Here is a 16,539-nt window from a genome sequence, read left to right as displayed (position 1 = left end):
CGCACTATGTACGAAAATAGAAGAAACGCGGCTTCAGTAGACACGCGACAGCTTCAATTGAGACGACCATCAGCTAGTAGCCAGTACCAACTTGACCAAGTATTGCGAAGGACCAGTATTACATTCTACAACTGCTGTCCGTTCCACAGGTTACATGACAATAATCTAGGTCACTCCGTTCACAGGGAATCCCTGATCAAGAACAAAGGGCCAAGAGGTGTGACACCAGTCGCCGGCAACGACCCCCGGGTTCCTCGACCGTAGATCTCACCACAAAGGGAAGTACGCCCTTGACTACTGGCCTACTGGTTTAGTGATCTCTAGAATTACAGCGAAAGCGAGCCAACATGGCCACTGCAACCCTGTGTTTCCCGCGCTACTCGTTGCATCAACCCATTAAAAAGTGGTATTGGTGAAACATTGCAGGATTCAAGGCTAGAAACCCATCTCGAGATGATATGAATGGTTATGGCAATCGCCTTTATACGATTCCACCAATGGTGGAATCGTGGAGCGTGGGTACATCCTCATTCGAGTTTGTGTATAAAGTCGAAGGATAATCAGTGTCTCCATCAGTCGAGCTATCCATTCAGACAATCGCGGCCCAGCACTGACTACCAACACTCGCTCGCTCATCTCCCAACTACCAACGTTCACTTCACCCCATCACAACCGCCAAGATGCCTTCCACCACCCAGATAATCTCCGCCCTGGTCGTCACAGCCGCCGTCGGCGTCCAGGCCGCCATGGGCCCGGCCTTCAGCACTGGTCCCGTCGCCTCTGACTCCTTCATCCGCGAGGCCACCTCCACCCTCGTCCTCCCTGCCGCTCCCTCCAACAATAAGGGCGACGCTTCCCTCTGGGTTGGCATGGGCACCTCTAACGGCGACCTGATTCAGTCCATCTCCGACAGCAGCAACTACGACAACACCGGCACCGATAAGTGGTCCATCTACGCCTACACCCTCCTCAGCACGGGCCCCAACTCCCAGATGCCCGTCCAGACTGATGGCACTGACGCTTCTGAGGGTGACAAGATCACCATGCACTGTATGTTGCCAGCCACACGATGACTTAGTTTCGAGGCCTGCTTGCTAACGAAGAACCTGCAGATAAGTTCGACGATGCTTCCCAGAACTACACCCAGACCGTCTCCATCAACAACAAGGTCGTCGCTACTCTTTCTACCAAGGACGGCAAGGCCCAGGGCTGGGGCAGTGCTGTTGAGTGCGCCGCCAATGACTGTGGAACCATGGGTGCTCACTGTAAGTTCCATCCATTCCCTACCTAGCTCTTCCACCAGTCACAGCAATTGTCTAATACCTCTCTCCCAACAGCCTGGATCAACACCAAAATCATCCTCGACAAGGCCGATGCCAACTACATCGACACCTTGGGCAAGGGCAACGGCGTCACCGGCGACATGTCCACCAAAGACGGCGGCAAGACCTGGACCGTCACCACCATCCATATCCCCAAGTTCACCTTTGGCCAGTAAACGTGCCATTTGAGAGCTCTGCTCTGACCTCTGCTCTAACCTCTGGAAGGGGGAATTTTCTCGTCTATACTATGCCTTCACATACATCACAACGTTGTACATATTAGCTGGCCAAGATACCAATTTGCGACTGTAAAATAAATCATCCTTCAATACCTTAACCAAGCATGTACGGTTCACATCTCTGCCACTTTGAATCACGTGTCGTGTAACTCAACTACCCGATCCAAAGTCACCCGTTCACGGTAAATACCTACGTCAAGTGGGTACTATGGCTATGAAATAGAATTTGATCACTTGATATGCAATTCTCATATCAAGTTCGCTCTCCTGGCTCTCAATATCTAGTTCCCTTGCCGCCGAGAAAACCACCAACTTTCTAATTCCCTTCTGGAGAAAGGTCGTGGGGAGGCTGTGACGGTGGTGTTATTCTTCCAGTGCTGCGCGTAAATCCAGCTCGTGCTCCTCTGGCTGGCTCAAATTGGTTTTCACTACGTTTCTTTCCTTCAAACACCTTTAGAGTCGTGCTCGGTGCTCGGTTATCATCGCAAGCGTCGTTACCCTAGTCTTCAAGCTCGACTTTGGAGCTATCCTTTGGAGCCGAATTAGGTGTCTGGAAGATAATGCTCGTCTTCGAGCAAGGCGAACTGGGAGGAAGACTTTCAAGAGACAATTCAGGTATGTCGTGGAGTTGGAAGCCCAAGCAGGTGCCCCCACATCTTCGACCTCAGAATCGAAATCGGAAGATTTTTTCTTGTTCTTTTTCTCGCAGGTCTTCTCGCCCTCTGTGGAATAAGGAACCTTAGCGGTTTAAGAATTATTGACCTTAATTGGGGCGAGAAGGGCGGGGAACGAATTCTTGTTTAACGTGAGAGTGGTCTATAGAGAGGGAAAGAGGGAGAAAAGTCAATTTTTGGTGCAAGATGAGGCGCATGGGTGAAATGTTGTCCTACCTGGATCGTTCCACTGGCAGAGTCCTTTGCGAAGGCCTTGCCGCTCTTCTTCCAAGAGCTCTTGATAGCAGAGGAACTGCCCTTGACCTGGAACCAGCCAGGTTTATCGAACAACTGATTGAAGCGCGTAATCGATGCTGTTGATATTTAGAGCAATGGATTCAGCGCTGCTAGGATCGAAGAATTTGACTGTGTGTAAATTTTTGTTTTCGATGCCTGTAGAAGGATGGGGCAGTTTTATATCGTTGAAGGAAAGGACCTGATCCAGGGATTGATGGCCTTGATCAGACCGAGCGTCTTCTTTGTCTATGGTGCTTCCTGAGCACCGTCCGATGGAGGACTAGTATCCCTCTTTCATCTTGTGGTAACCATGTCTCTCCAATTTGACGGATAGTCAGTCGTCCTCGCTCTGCCAGGGGGATATGGCACCCCTGCGCAGTGAGAAATAGCCGTGTGCTTAGTGTTCTAGCGATGCTAGGCTTCGACCTTCATAGCGAGAAGCTGGTGACCTTCAGTTCTTCCACTGTCATTACATTGTTGAATAAGATCCACGTTGGTCTGTTGTTGAACTTACAACTTCTACCTATCAGCCGTAGGCTTAGTTTGCGTGTGGGGGTCCGAAATGATTGCCCTCAAGAGGGACTTTCAGACGTCGCGTCCCATCCATGGGCTCTATACCTGAAAGGGTTCATTTCGAAAATCTCACAATTTTGGAAGTACCCAGGTAGGCCTCGGTGGCGGATTCAAGCATAGCGCGGCGCATGCGGAGCAAATATGTAGGTAGCGGCCTGCTGGGTATACATATGGCAAGGAGCCTACTGAGCGCACATGGAGTCACGGGCAGGCTGAGGGGAGGTTGTGGCTGCTGGAATTCCTCGCTTCACACCATTCCTTGTTTTAGATTTATTGTAGATGCAGTTCAATGTGTTGATTTGAATAAGGCTCTATTTCGATCAAAGCTGCTACCCAGTCTGAGGTCTTTTACGACGCCAACCTATTATTCGAGCACCATAGAGCCAGGGTCTGAACGCATATCTGGGCCCGGCTTTTTGAACTACAGAATGAAGAGTTAGGATTGTGTCTATTTGTCTGTCGCTCAAGTGAATTGAAGGAAAAAACATACCAGTCTTCAAAGTCTTTCGATTGTGGGAAAGGAAGCCATCAATGGCTGTGTTGGAACTTGTAATTTCAACTGCGTTGTGACATCAGGTTAATTCTAGGTTCATGTTCAATCACCAAGACTGCAAAACAAAGAAAAAGAACTTACCGATTTTTGAACAGCAGTTTCTCATATTGAAATGATGATGTTCCAAGTAATGGGTGTTGATCAGGTGGTTTCTCAAAGCATCTCCGTGCTGAAGTCCCAGATTCAACAAGATCAGCCGTGCAGATATTATGAGGCACTCATTATTCGAACTTTGAGCTCTTAGATCACTAATTTGACCCTCCACGCCAGGGAAGACTGGTGATTGACTTGGCTGGGTGTGGCCCTCTACATGTCGTTTGTAGCTGAGCATGTTGAAACGATAAAGACAAGGCCCTGGGTCAAAGAGGAAGCCTGCGAATGAAGATCTCCTTTTTGATGAAAGCAAGGAATTTGAATCGGCGCTGAATCGGCGCTGAATCGGCGTTGCAAGTTCCCTCCAAGCACCTAAAATATGATGATTGTCAGCAAAAAGGAGGAATACAGAGGGCGATAGTAGTGTAGCCTTACCATGTAGTAAACTATTTCGATCCTGATCTACGTTGTGGGAGATCTTGTAGTCGGTTTGGTTGTTCATGGGAAAACTAGGTGGATTTAGTCTAATGACTTCCCAGGTGAACAGAAGCAGCGATTGCATACTTACCATGAGTTAAACAGTGAGTTTAAACAAACTTGTAGTTTGGGTCATTGATAAAGCAGGAGGAACACCGACATCCATTGACTTGATCAGTGCATCGTTCCCCCTGCTCTGTCAGCAATAGACAGCTCCAAGAAGCAATTCTTCAACATCAACTATTCGAGCGCACAGTTTCAAAATGCCCAGTCATTCTGTTTGACGGGCAGACTTGCGATAGTGTGAGCAATAAGTTGGACGAAAGGAGAAAACAGCAGACGAAAGCTCACACCATCGTGGGTGTTGAACTGGATGTTCTGTTCGAGGGCAATGTTGAAAACAATTTGAAAAAGAGTTTTGAATCAGTTGGGGGTTGACCTCTTTGAGCCCAGGTCAAGGACCCAGGTCGGTGTGGAAGAGAAGAAGAGAAGATGAAGCAGGGTTTGAGGCGAAAGGGTCTCCTTTTATCTTAAAATCCCAATGGGTCGTTGAAGCGCCGTCACGTGCCAAACGACCCTTTTGTTGAAGATTGAACGGAAAAAACGGAAAGGACGAAGTGAGTGGAGAGATTGCAGCAGAGTGAGGTGACATCCCGTCCGAGATAGGTGGTGCACTCAAAGAAAGAACGACTTCTGCGATGCCGGAAGGGGCGATTCACCTGCCTCACTGGAAGGTCTCTGAATGAGATGCAATGTAGACTCTAGACCCCTAAAGGCGCCTGGATCCCTTGGGTACCGTAAATAAGGTATGATTAAGTCAATTATGAACCAATCTCATCACTTAATATCACAAAACTATGAGCGTCACGATCTGTTAGTGAATTTCCCTTTAGTAAATGCATACTATTCACTTACTCCTGGATGAGGAATTCACGTTCCTGCATTCCAGAAATACCACGGCCATTATGTACACAAATGAGCAGAGGCCTTTCCGAAATCTTCAAATAGGTCAAACATAATGAGATCACCCTGTGGCAGACTTTCCTCCGCATTTGTGCTGCTAGGGAGCATTCAGCAACACCAGTATACATAAACACAGCCATGGATACTAGAATCATGACTTGTCTTGAATTCCAGACGACGACATGACCTGGAACATGCTCTTGACTCCGTTTGAGCTGAGCTGGTCATCCAGGAGCCAAGATACCTTACCTTATCATGTGGTGGTGTGTGGTGTTATCTTGACTGACACTGAAATGAGAGACGATGATTGGCCAATGGGGGAATGTCATCGATGACGTAACTTAATGGCCGATCACCTTTGATTCTCGAACGCCAAAGTCGTTCCTCTCTCTTCCCTTTACCTATTTGCGCGTAAACACCACCGCCCTATCACACCAAGATCCTCCTCTGAATGCTACCTCGACCACGCTCCCTCGACCTGGCCCGACGACTCGCTCATCGAACTCGTCTCCTTTACAGGATTGACCTCGACCGTCACCGACTCCCGCAACGAAGCGCCCTCCACAGCACCACAATGAGTTGGATGGACTCGTGGTCTCGCCCCAGCAAATCGCAAGCGACGCCGGCACCCTTCTACCTCCTCCCCAACGGCGACGCGACTCCATACTGCCGCACCTGCGGCCGCGTCATCTCCAGCCGCAAAACCACAACCGCGTCGTCCAAATCAGGCAAGCCCGAGGCATCAAAGCCCGCCGAAGCAAAGTACTGCTCGTCCCGGTGTCGAGCCAAGAAGCCAAGTCGCCTAGACAGGGAGATTGAGCAGGTCTTTGTCCGGTTTCTGCAGGGCGAGGAGGAGATGCAAGGGCCTGCGAAACCGAAAAAGGTCAAGGGCGACATACGGATCCTCGTCCCCTGCGACGTTGTCGAAGAAAAGGTCTTTGGCGAGAGAAAGGCACCAGACAAGGTCTACGGGAGGGGAAAGAATCGCGCCTCGCGAGTCATCGTCGCAAAGGAAGGGTCAGATGACGACGACGACGAAGCAATCGATATCCGGGAACGCGGCCGCCACTACGAGGAGGATCCGGGCGAGGATATTATTGACGAGATGCTCGGCCTCGACCGCAGCAGGTCGGCGGAGCTCGACCCCAGCGTGCAGGCTGGCCTCTCGGTGCGCAGCGGGACGCGCGTGCGGCCGCCGCAGACGCAGAGCCAGGTCAACGGCAGCGTCGGCGGGGAGAAGGGGCGGGCGGAGAGGATCGAGGAGACGGACGAGATGCGTGAGAAGAGGGCCGAGGGGCAGAGGAAGGCGCATGAGAGGGAGATGGTGAGGTGTGCTGCGAGGCGGGGTGTGGTTTTTGGATTCCTTGTGGGCGGCGGCGGCGACGCAGAGGAGAGGAGGAAATGTGAGGCTGTTAGGCAGGGCAAGGTTGTCGAGCCTAGTTTTGCAAAGGGGGATTGGTCCATCCGATGGAGGGACGACTAGATCATCCCTGGGACGCCCGTCACGTAGTACGTAGACAAATAATGGAGTGAACATGCATTCTAGGCTGTATTATTTTTCCTTTTTTCCAGTCATAACAGACATTTACACAAGCTGAGACGCTCCAGCGTCCTTTTGTTTTACTCTAACAAGCCTTTTTATCTTGACTCTCTACGCTTTTACAGGAAGCTGTTTGCCAAGGTGATGGCGGTGGTATACACCATGCCCACGAGGCCCAGGGCCATGAGGGCGTAATCGCAAATCTTTTCCTTTCTCGTCTCGGCGATACCCTTGAGATGCAGGTACGGCGGGTAAATGTAGACCAAGGGCACGCACGCAAAGGAGCCGATGAGGGCGACGAAGCGGTCGAGATTGGCGGAGCCGGCCACGGAGATGACAATGCACAGGGCGACGAGGGAGGTGCGGAAGGCGTTCTTTTTCCACTTTGTGAGGAGATCTTTCTTGCCGGAGCGGTGGCCGAAAATCTTGCCCTCGATGATGCGCATGGCGGGGAAGAGCTGGACGGGGTTGCCGACGAGGACGGCGAGGGCATACATGAACTGGACCGCGTTGACGAGGCGGCTGTCCTGCGGGTAGTTGTCTATGATTTCAATCTTTGTGCGGTCGCCAAAGGTGGCGTAGCAGAGGGCGCCGACGGAGGTGAAGACGCAGGTGATGAGCAGCATGACACCCGCAAGCAGGGGCTCAAAGTGCTCGGGCTTCTTCATGCTGGCCTGGATGGGGATGATGAGGCCGATGCCCTCAAAGGTGAAGATGGAGGCGCCAATGGTGAGGGTGTAGGAGCTCGGGTTGAAGAGCTTGACGGAGGGGTCCATGCCGCGGGTGGCGAGGGCGGAGATGTCGTACCACCAAATGTAAGCCACGCCGATGATGATGAAGAGGTCGGCGAAGAGGGCGGCGGGCCCGAGCTTGGAGATGTTGCGGATGAAGGCGAGGGGCACGATGACGAGGGCCTGGAGGGCGATGAGGGCGGTGGAGTCGAGGGGGTTCGCGCCGCCGGTGACGGCCTTGAGGAAGGAGAACCAGTTGTCGGCGACGAAGACGAGGCCGGTGCAGACGAAGCCGATCTGGGAGAGGGTGATGGAGGCGAGGATGAGGGCGCGCATGCGCGGACCGGAAATCTCCTTGCCGAGGTCGCCGTAGCCGCCGCCGTAGCGGGTGCGGCACTGGAGGAGCAGGTGGAAGGCGGCCATGGAGATGGCGGCGATGACGAGCATGGTCAGCGAGGAGAAGAGGATGCCGCCGTTCTTGAAGGCCTTGGGGAGGAACATGATGCCCGTGCCGATAAAGGCCTTGAGCGTGGTGAAGAAGGTCTTTGTGGTGCTGGCGTCGCCGGCCTTTTTCGCGAACCGCGAGGACCGCCGCCGGCCCAGCAGGGGACGGGTCTCGGTGGGTGCGCCGCGGGGCCGCTCGTGTGCCTGTTCTTCGTCCTCGTCGTCCGTGATAATGGCCTCCTCGTCCGAGTCGGCAAGGTCCTCACCGGCAAAGGAGCCGTAAAAGTCGAGGAACTCGACAAAGTTGCGCGTGATGGGGAGGGTGGCGGCGGTGTAGCCGCGCTTCTGCATGACAAACTGGCGGCGGAAGCCCTGGGGCATGAGCATCTCGGCGGCGGGCAGGTCGGACTCGTGGCCGGACTCGGTGCGGCGCGGGTGGGAAAAGGTCTGGGCGCGCTTGAGTCCTTGGTCCCTGGCTGAGATCTTGAAGAGGTCGCGGTGCATGTCGCCGCCGGGGAGGAGGAGGGACGAGGCCTCTTCGAGGTTGGTACCGTTGGCGAGGTCGTCGTTCTCGGTGGCCGGGAGGTTCGGGGCCGAGTTGGAGGTGACGTGGGCGAGATCGCCGTTGGAGAGGGTCCGCGTGCCGTCGAAGCTGGTGCCGTAGCCGGAGGGGAGGTGGTTTGCGATGACGGCGGTGCGCAGCCGCTCCTCGGTGGAAGAGGGTGTGTCGGACATGGCGGGCGGTATTTTGAGTTTGGCGGTGGGGGATGGAGAGGTTGTAATGATGTGATGATGCTGTTGGGGGGGGAGGATTTGGAGTAAGAACCAAGTCTAGGAGAATTCAGAGGAGAAATCTATGGCTCCGGGCATCCTCGAGCCATGCAGAGGTGTTCAATTGAAACGATGAAGAAAGAAAGATAGATGTGAGGTGGTGGAAAAGACAGCCAGACACAGTAGAAGGGAAATGCCTCGGTTCAAGTTTGGGGTTTGGGCTCGCGGACTTGGAGGATGCGGTCGCAGCGTCTGGCCATCGGATCGCGGGGATGGGGAGAGACGGGAAGAGGTCTGGTGTAAAAAGCTTCAACGTTGTTTTTCAAGGTCCATCATGTTTGGTCTGTTTGGTGGGCAAAGACTTGACGAAGCTTGAGCCGCTTGCAGTCCCCACTGCGGATTCATGCATGTGGGGGGGGGGGGTAGCCGAATATATAGAGATAGAGAAATACTTGAGATGTTCAGGATGCTCGGGCGAGAAGAGACGAAGACTCGGCGGAGAGAAAAAGTTATGCGAGGTTGTCATCTATCGCGGGGGTGGGGAAAGGGGGGGGGGAACAAGAGACAAGGACTTGAGAGTTGACGAAAAGACCAACGGGAGAAGAGCGGGACCACTCGAGCACTCGACACCAGCAGAGACAAGGGTGGCCGCAGGAAGAACGAGAGCTATGCCGCATGGGGTCTAAGGGCGGGAACCTCGCGACTCCCAGTCTGTGAATACGTCAGTCCGCAGGAGCAAGCGCGACTTTAGGGGCCCGGGCTACTGTTTAGTATTAGTTTGTTGACCAACTCACCACGACAACAACTCACTCTTCAGAGTCTTCACCCAGCCATGCCTGCCGGGGCCGGCCGCAGTGGAGTGTCCATGCCGTGAGTGCCACCGCGTGGTTGATGGTTGGCTAAGTCGAGATGATGACCAGGCTCCGGGAGGAGTTTGGGAGAGGGAACAGCTGCCAGGTTGTGGCGGTGAGAGGACCAACTTGCGAGTTGTGTGTACGAATAGTTGGTTGGTGTCTGTTCCTGTTCTTCTCTCACGGTCCTTGTGGGGTGAGACAGCCAGACAGCGCAAGCTCGGACAGAAGAGAGACACGAGATCACGTTAACCTGCACAGACTTGTCTCGGCCTGCAGCTGCAGTAGATTGCTCGGCCATTATGAATGTGTCCTAGACATGTCTTTTAGCCAATACTTACTATTCTGCTTATTCTTACCTGTAAAGTTTGGTCTTTCATGTAAATGTTTCAATCTCATGCTGAGAATTCACTCATTCGCTTGCTCCCACACTCACTCCCCATCTCACCTCCGGCTTGCCTAACCCGGTCGCTCAATTTTCACCGTGAAATCTGACAAGCGGGTCGGACATGATGCCACCGACGGACCCTTGGAAAAAATGACTAAGAAAAATGTCAAGACTGCGACCACCCTAGCCTTGCAGAAGCGAACTGCAAAAAAAGATCCTTATGCCTGGACGATCGGGCCTTTGCCGACGGTAACCAGCGGTCAGTATCACGTGATCTACGTCAACGACGGCGCACACGTATATGTTTTGATGGATCACGACCCGACCTCATCCAACTCACTCATTCGCTCTCACTCACCCGCTCACTCACTCACTCTCTCAGAAGTGAGATATGAAGTATCAAAATGGTGTCATAAACAGCACTTCTTCGCTCATCCGCCAGTGTCTCACCCCGCGTGTTTCTCAAGTGAGACCAAGGCCTCATCGCGGTCCCCCTCTGCCGAGACACATGTTTGCTTTCTGCCGCTGGAATGTTGTTGTTTTGCAGAGAGGGTTTCTCTCTCAAATCCGAGACCTGGACTGGGTCCTCCCCCGCGGCCGACTTTCGCTGTGGCAGACCGCTTGCAGACCTCGTCGCATTCCATCTTCACAACCTCCCATTCAATCCAAGTAGACAAGTGCACCATGTGCCTGCGAGCAGCATCATGAGTAATGGCCAAGGCCTGCTCAATTCTTCATTTTCCTCAACAAGTCTGTACTCTAGAAGTCTAGGCCGAGACCCTGGGACTGAAAACAGGGAGTTTTCTTTGTCTGCCACCAACATTCCTTATCCTGATCATCGTGAATGAACTTGCGTACTACCCGACAAGTCAGCAGTCAGCTCGGCCTGAAGCTCACCACACCGAGACAACTCACTGCCGTCGGTCTCGTCCGGTTGATGCCGCCCCATTGGCCCCACTTAGGTGCCGTCCCGGATCCTCCGGCCGCCGTGGTTGTCGTCACTCCTGCCGTCCAGTTTGTGCCAATCCTCAGCGTCGTGGAAGCGCCGCTCGTAGTGGCAGGAGTCGTCGGGGCTGGCAAGGTGCCTACGGGTGGCTGGTTACGCGGTCTGATCCATCGGCCCAAGGTACACCGAACCGAAGCTTATCCCCTTCTTACCACGAATCCGAACCACCTGAGGTCTTCATGTCGATCGAATGCGTCACACTTGCACCCAAGAAGGTCCGTACACATTCGGTCAATCACCTGGTGTCTCGCCCCATGCTCGGGGCGTCAACTCACCTGCAACTTCTCTCTAAACACGTACTTGGTATACGGGCTCCTAGGGAAGTCTGCGACTACGGTGCGGCAAGTACCCAACAACCCCGTCCACTGCCTGATCGTCTCATGATAGTTCTGCACATTCAGGGCCTCGTCCACCGTGCCGTGGTAGATAGGCATCTTGGTTCTCGCGCCTGTGTATCCGGGGTACATGTTGTACGCGACGCTGGCCCACTGCTGCTACGTCCAGATGGACTGTCCCGTCGAGCACGTTGAGATCCAAAAGTCGGATATGTCGTCGGCGGACATGAAGCAACCGGCCGGAACGCCCGCCTAGGCGATGCCAGGCGCAAAGACGTCGGAGTACGTCGCCGCCAAGACATTCTGTCAAGTTACCAAACATTGTCAGAATCACTCATGTCAAATACGAAAAGGAGAGAGCATGGCTAAAGCAATACAGATATACCTTCATCATTGCACCCGAAGAGATGCCAGTGGCACTTACCTTACTCTTATTCGCCCCATACCGCGCAACCATAAAGCTTACCATACTGGCAATCAATTTGCTCACGCCGCCCCCGTCGTGCGCCAGCATCATCTTGCTTGCCACGTCCCAGCAATTGTCGCTCTGGTACGGCGCCTGTGGGTAGCTCACAATGTACCCGTACGTCTTGGAACTGAGCGTGATGAGGCGTCTTTTTGTGATCTATCTATCCATCATCAAGTCCCGTGGTTCACCCTTGAGACGTGGATCGCTTCAATGGTGGTCTCGGACTATGAAACTCCGTCTCTGTGAGCAAAGTAACATCGGGTTGATCAACCTTGCCCCTCCACCTCCACTTCTCGGCTTTCAGAATTGTGAAGAGGCTTGAGAAAAAGGAACAGATGGCCACCTCTACAGGCTGTTGAGGGTTTTATGCCAGAGCCCCGCCATACAACCCGAAGCGCGGAAACTTCTTCCGCCAACCGTTTGGGCGGAGTTTCCTGCTCTCAGGGATCGACTGCTCAGAGGCCTTGAACATCACAGCATGAACATTACACCTCGGTACCGTTGTGTTCTCATTCGCCTTGACTTATTTCACGACCATAGATTGCTGGTCAGAATCAGCTTCCGCCCTAGGCCTCAGCCAGAAGATGGTTCCAAACTAATCGCCATCTGACGGCATTGCCTTTCATGCACTGTACCACGCAACACTCCACACGATTCCTATCCCCTACGTCTCAAACAGCATCTTTCCTACGCCTAATGAGAAGCTTTGCCCTAGGATTCACCAAAGTCGAGAAACCAAAACGCATCGGCTCCACAGTACTCTTGTCTTCGTTGGCCAGCTTGAATTCGTACCCGAGCAAGATGTGCGATACAATCAGCTTCGCGGAGCTCGCGCCAAAGAAGCGACCCGGACACGCGTGCGAGCCGAGCCCGAAGCCCATGTGCTCCGCTGATACGCTCGCGAGCTGCGCGACATGCTCATTATTACCGGCCTCGCGCATCCGGAGGAAGCGTCGGCCATCGAAGCTTTCCGGCTTGGGATAGATCTCCTGCGTACGATAGTCAGCCACCAGCTTGACAAAGAAGAAGTGCCTGGGGAATGTCCTACAGGATCCCACATCATGGCCGATGATACGGCGACGCCTGTCGTTTTTGGGAGCACGGTGCCGTCACTCAATTTCACATTGTCTTCCATCACGCGCCTCCCAAGAGCCACTGCCGAAATGTCAGCAACGGGAACACAGTCGAGGAGCAGGGCTACTTACCGGAGGCAATGGGCTTGAGACGCAACGTCTCCTTCAGCACGCTATCCATGAGCTTCAGGTTATACAGCGTCGAGCTCTTCCACCCGTCTCGCGTCTCCCTCACAATCTCCTCCCTCAACGCCTCCGTCAACTCCGGATTCAGACACAGGTCCAGCAAGTTCTGCGACACCATGTCCGTACTCGACGCGTTCGCGAGGGTCGACAACCCCAATTGCTGAAACGCCGCGTTCTGCGCCGTTCGGTCCTGCTGCTTCCTTGCCAGCTTCTCAATCCACGCCAACGCATTATCAAACACCACGCCGCCGTTCTCCGCCTCTTGCCGCCGTCGCTTCTGCTGGATCGGCTCGATGGCCATCCGCGCCGTCCGGAGCATCTGGCGCAGCTCGCGGCAGCAGGGGAGGAACCAGTGCACGAAGCGGCGGACGGGGGATGGGTAAGAGCGGAGAACTTTGGCGGCAGCCATGGCTTTCATTGGGTAGTTTATCGTGATTTGGAGCCAGGTTGGATCGCGGCAGAGTTCGGGGCCGAGGAAGACTAGTGCTGAGACACGGGCGACGATCTGGGCGATTGTTGGGGCGAGGGTGATTTCGTGCCATTCTGAGACGGTGGTATCAGAGGAAGAAGGGCGTAAGTCAGGTGAGAACACGTACCTTCGTCCTCAGTGAAGACGTCCTTCAAAGCAGTGGCTGTCTCATCTGCAAGTGGTTGTGATAGTCTGGCTGCAAGGGTTAAAGTGAGTAAGTCGGGCGGGATCCGAGACGTTCATTCAGACTCACCAACGTCGCTCTGAGTGAGGTGCGTTCGTATCATCTCGCGGATGAGCTCGCTCCCAGAACTCAAGTACGGTTCGAACCCCGGTGTTCCGGCCTGCCAGTACGCCAGCAGAAACTCTGTCGAGCTCAACCGACTGTCGTTCTTCACATCGTGGCAATGCTGGGGCGCCAGGACCGTGAGGGTGCTGCCTTGGCCGGTGAATACTCGAAAAGGTTTCCCGCCGTATTGCTTAGCCCCCTTGGCGAGGAGGGCTTTACCACCCGTCAAGTATTCCTCCTTTGTATTGTTGATCAGTGGGTAGATCTCGACATCCTGGAACGTGTGCCGGAGAGGTGCTGCGACGAAGCAAGCTATCACGAGCAAGGCTAGCCAGTAGAGACCAGATTTGGAGGTGAAATACGACGGGGAGAGCTTCAATGTGGCAAACTCCGCCCAGCTGAGCGTTGTGGTTGAAGCATCCATGTCCATGATATCGATAGATACATGTAGTCGTGGGTGAGACGATGTCGACGCTGGCTTGTGGGCAGTGATTCCCAGGTAAAACGATTTACTTATTTGATACGAATTGAATATCTCTGGGGCTCAATTATTTTAGGCCCGCTCAACATGATCTTTTCATGAGAGCGAGAATGAATATGAGTTTTGCTTCAATCCGAATGCTACGCATGGCTGGAAAGGTTAATTGACTTTGTTGTACCTGCTAACCCTTTACACCATTTCATGCTCACGAATACTTGTTCGCTTGGTCTGCAAAGCTGCAAAACTGTTAGGAGGTACATCTCCCGAACTAGAAGAGTCAAAAAAGTTCATAGTAAATGCTACTGCGGAGAGGTGGCTCGGTCCGAAACCTTCGCGCATATCGTTTTTCGGACCGTTGATAGAGCGAGCAGAAAGATTACTCTTGGCTCCCGAATCATTCGATCATCGGCTATAAAATACTACAAAAATATCATGCTGGGGAAGATCTTGGGGATGCAGAACCCGACCGCCACCGCGATTGTTGAAGTAGCGTCTTTTGGGTCTGCGATTAGCTTCATGTCGGCATCGTCCCGAGCCTAGGATTTGGTCTGGAGTTATCTAGCTCCGCGACATCGGATCCGAGTGTAGGCCGGCGGTTGCAACGGATGCGTAAGCGGCTTTACTGCGGATTATTCCTATGGGTTTTGCAACCTGAGTGCGATGTTTGACACATTGTTGCGCGCCTAATCCCTAGTCGTGTCTTCATCCGGAGTTTTACGGTTATGTTCCAGGCAGTGAGCAGGGCTTCACGGGCTTCCTTGATCAGATGACTGTCAGGCAGGCGGAATTCTCCTCAGGCGACACTGCGATAGCCTTGGTATCAACGGGCCGAAAGAGCAAAGTGCGTGAAGTGAGGATCGACGGCTGCGCCGACTTGGCATCAGTCGGCGTAGAGACTGATCCACGAGCAAAGCCATGACAAGGATCAGAATTTCCGAGTCAGTCGGATATTGTTTCTCAAACCCCTCTAGAGGATGCAAAACATCATGCAGCTAAGTCAGGTAGCGCATCGAAACCCCCCACTACACTAAAAAGTTCGGTAAGCAAGCACGGTATGTGCAAGACTTCCAGGCTGAGGAGCCTGGCAAAATTTCCCTTGGTTCCGGCCAAGAAGGGGGGAAGGTGTCATGTGTGCAACGTCGGCGTTGGGGAAGATTGGATGACGCCGAGGCTAATGCCGCAGGTAAAGCCCTCACACGTGTTTCGTTTGGGCAGGCCGTGAGATCATTCTTCCTTGGAACTTGCTAAGAGGCAGTAATTAGAGCTCTTTGTACCCGTATGCGGTTAAGAGTGAGAGGGATCGATAAGCAAACATAAGCAAAGAAAAAAATTTGATTCCGGAAGAACTGTCAAGTCGGCAGATCTGCAGGGACTCCCGCAAATCGTCACAAGTTGCAACGAAAGAGGCGCCGTCGGGTTCATGGGTGATGCTGGCTGGGCCGCCGCGACTCGAAGCACTTGATGCTCTCTGTTAGCAGCTTGTGCGTGTTTTGTTCTGACTCTTGAAACCCCAAACTTCTTTTCAAAGAGGCAATATGTCTAATGCAGGTGGAGAAACAACGAGGGAACACCCGCAAGGAGACCTGTGAAGCTCTCAAAACACATCTGGCTTTGATCCCGAGCTGTATACTATTATCCGTACGCGTACTCGACTATGGTATCCCACTCTCGCCCATTCCAACGGGAAGGAAAGCAGGCTTTCCAGCTCCAACGCTACCAATATCGGATTTCCGCGGCCCCGACTACCAGCCACAAGGTAACACGGCGTTACCTCGCATGTGGAGAAGCGTCTCCTTGCATCTGGTGGCACTGGGGAAATGCATTTCTCCATTGTTTCCCATTGCGCTGGCTACGCTAATTCCCACATTGCGCTCTTCTCATCAGCAAACGCCTCCACCATCCAAACAAGCTTCATCACGGTTTTAGAGTATAGAGTTGGACTGACTTTAAAATTCATTCATTACTCTGTCTCTCCTTGCTACCTGCACGGCCACACCTCAGCTTGAGAAGTAGCACGACTCTTGCTTAACATGAGCAAAAGCCACGAAGTGAACAAGCCCATCTTCGGTTGAAGATTCCCCCGCAATGATCAACCCCGGAAAGCATACCCCAACCAGGTATCCTTCTCCGCACTCGCTATTGCCGATGCATGGTGATCCCACTAAGCTGACACGTGTGGTCTATCGATGTGGGGAGGAATAGGACGGCCGCCATGCCTCATTCTGTCGCCGTCAGAGCTCTCAGATGCCGCCTTGATTCAGACACGGAGCAGCAGGGCTTGCTTCGTCTGGAAGGTCGGCATGTTCACCATGCCGTTGCTAACTGCCGTCACTCGG

The 16,539-nt window shown here is 53.3% G+C and overlaps 6 protein-coding genes across 6 annotated transcripts; 2 read left to right on the top strand and 4 right to left on the bottom strand.

Moving 5' to 3' along the window:
* Positions 1 to 680: 680 nt before the first annotated feature.
* CORC01_00573 (uncharacterized protein) lies at positions 681 to 1,498 on the top strand (the record flags this gene model as incomplete). The annotated part of the gene is made up of 3 exons (XM_022612230.1): positions 681 to 1,050; positions 1,113 to 1,265; positions 1,338 to 1,498. The coding sequence occupies 3 exons, from the start codon at positions 681 to 683 to the stop codon at positions 1,496 to 1,498; spliced, it is 684 nt and encodes a 227-aa protein (XP_022481369.1).
* A 4,246-nt stretch (positions 1,499 to 5,744) lies between these two features.
* On the top strand, positions 5,745 to 6,653 carry CORC01_00572 (uncharacterized protein; the record flags this gene model as incomplete). The annotated part of the gene is made up of 1 exon (XM_022612229.1): positions 5,745 to 6,653. The coding sequence occupies one exon, from the start codon at positions 5,745 to 5,747 to the stop codon at positions 6,651 to 6,653; it is 909 nt and encodes a 302-aa protein (XP_022481368.1).
* A 176-nt stretch (positions 6,654 to 6,829) lies between these two features.
* CORC01_00571 (transmembrane amino acid transporter) lies at positions 6,830 to 8,620 on the bottom strand (the record flags this gene model as incomplete). Its single annotated transcript, XM_022612228.1, has 1 exon — positions 6,830 to 8,620. One exon carries the CDS (start codon positions 8,618 to 8,620, stop codon positions 6,830 to 6,832), a length of 1,791 nt encoding a protein of 596 aa, XP_022481367.1.
* A 2,233-nt stretch (positions 8,621 to 10,853) lies between these two features.
* Positions 10,854 to 11,335, bottom strand: CORC01_00570 (PHB depolymerase family esterase; the record flags this gene model as incomplete). Its single annotated transcript, XM_022612227.1, has 3 exons — positions 10,854 to 10,980; positions 11,054 to 11,076; positions 11,177 to 11,335. The coding sequence occupies 3 exons, from the start codon at positions 11,333 to 11,335 to the stop codon at positions 10,854 to 10,856; spliced, it is 309 nt and encodes a 102-aa protein (XP_022481366.1).
* A 154-nt stretch (positions 11,336 to 11,489) lies between these two features.
* Positions 11,490 to 11,853, bottom strand: CORC01_00569 (uncharacterized protein; the record flags this gene model as incomplete). The annotated part of the gene is made up of 2 exons (XM_022612226.1): positions 11,490 to 11,539; positions 11,703 to 11,853. Coding segments are annotated over 2 exons (201 nt in total), but the record flags the coding sequence as incomplete, so codon positions are not given.
* A 523-nt stretch (positions 11,854 to 12,376) lies between these two features.
* Positions 12,377 to 14,152, bottom strand: CORC01_00568 (cytochrome P450; the record flags this gene model as incomplete). The annotated part of the gene is made up of 5 exons (XM_022612225.1): positions 12,377 to 12,694; positions 12,754 to 12,860; positions 12,911 to 13,507; positions 13,561 to 13,629; positions 13,687 to 14,152. The coding sequence occupies 5 exons, from the start codon at positions 14,150 to 14,152 to the stop codon at positions 12,377 to 12,379; spliced, it is 1,557 nt and encodes a 518-aa protein (XP_022481364.1).
* Between the last annotated feature and the right edge of the window lie 2,387 nt (positions 14,153 to 16,539).

The sequence above is a fragment of the Colletotrichum orchidophilum genome (genome assembly GCF_001831195.1).
Source record: "Colletotrichum orchidophilum strain IMI 309357 chromosome Unknown Scaffold_3.1, whole genome shotgun sequence".
Classification (NCBI taxonomy): Eukaryota; Fungi; Ascomycota; class Sordariomycetes; order Glomerellales; family Glomerellaceae; genus Colletotrichum; species Colletotrichum orchidophilum.
The sequence above is the reverse complement of the archived record's forward strand: the minus strand, read 5'-3'. Positions and strand labels throughout refer to the sequence as shown.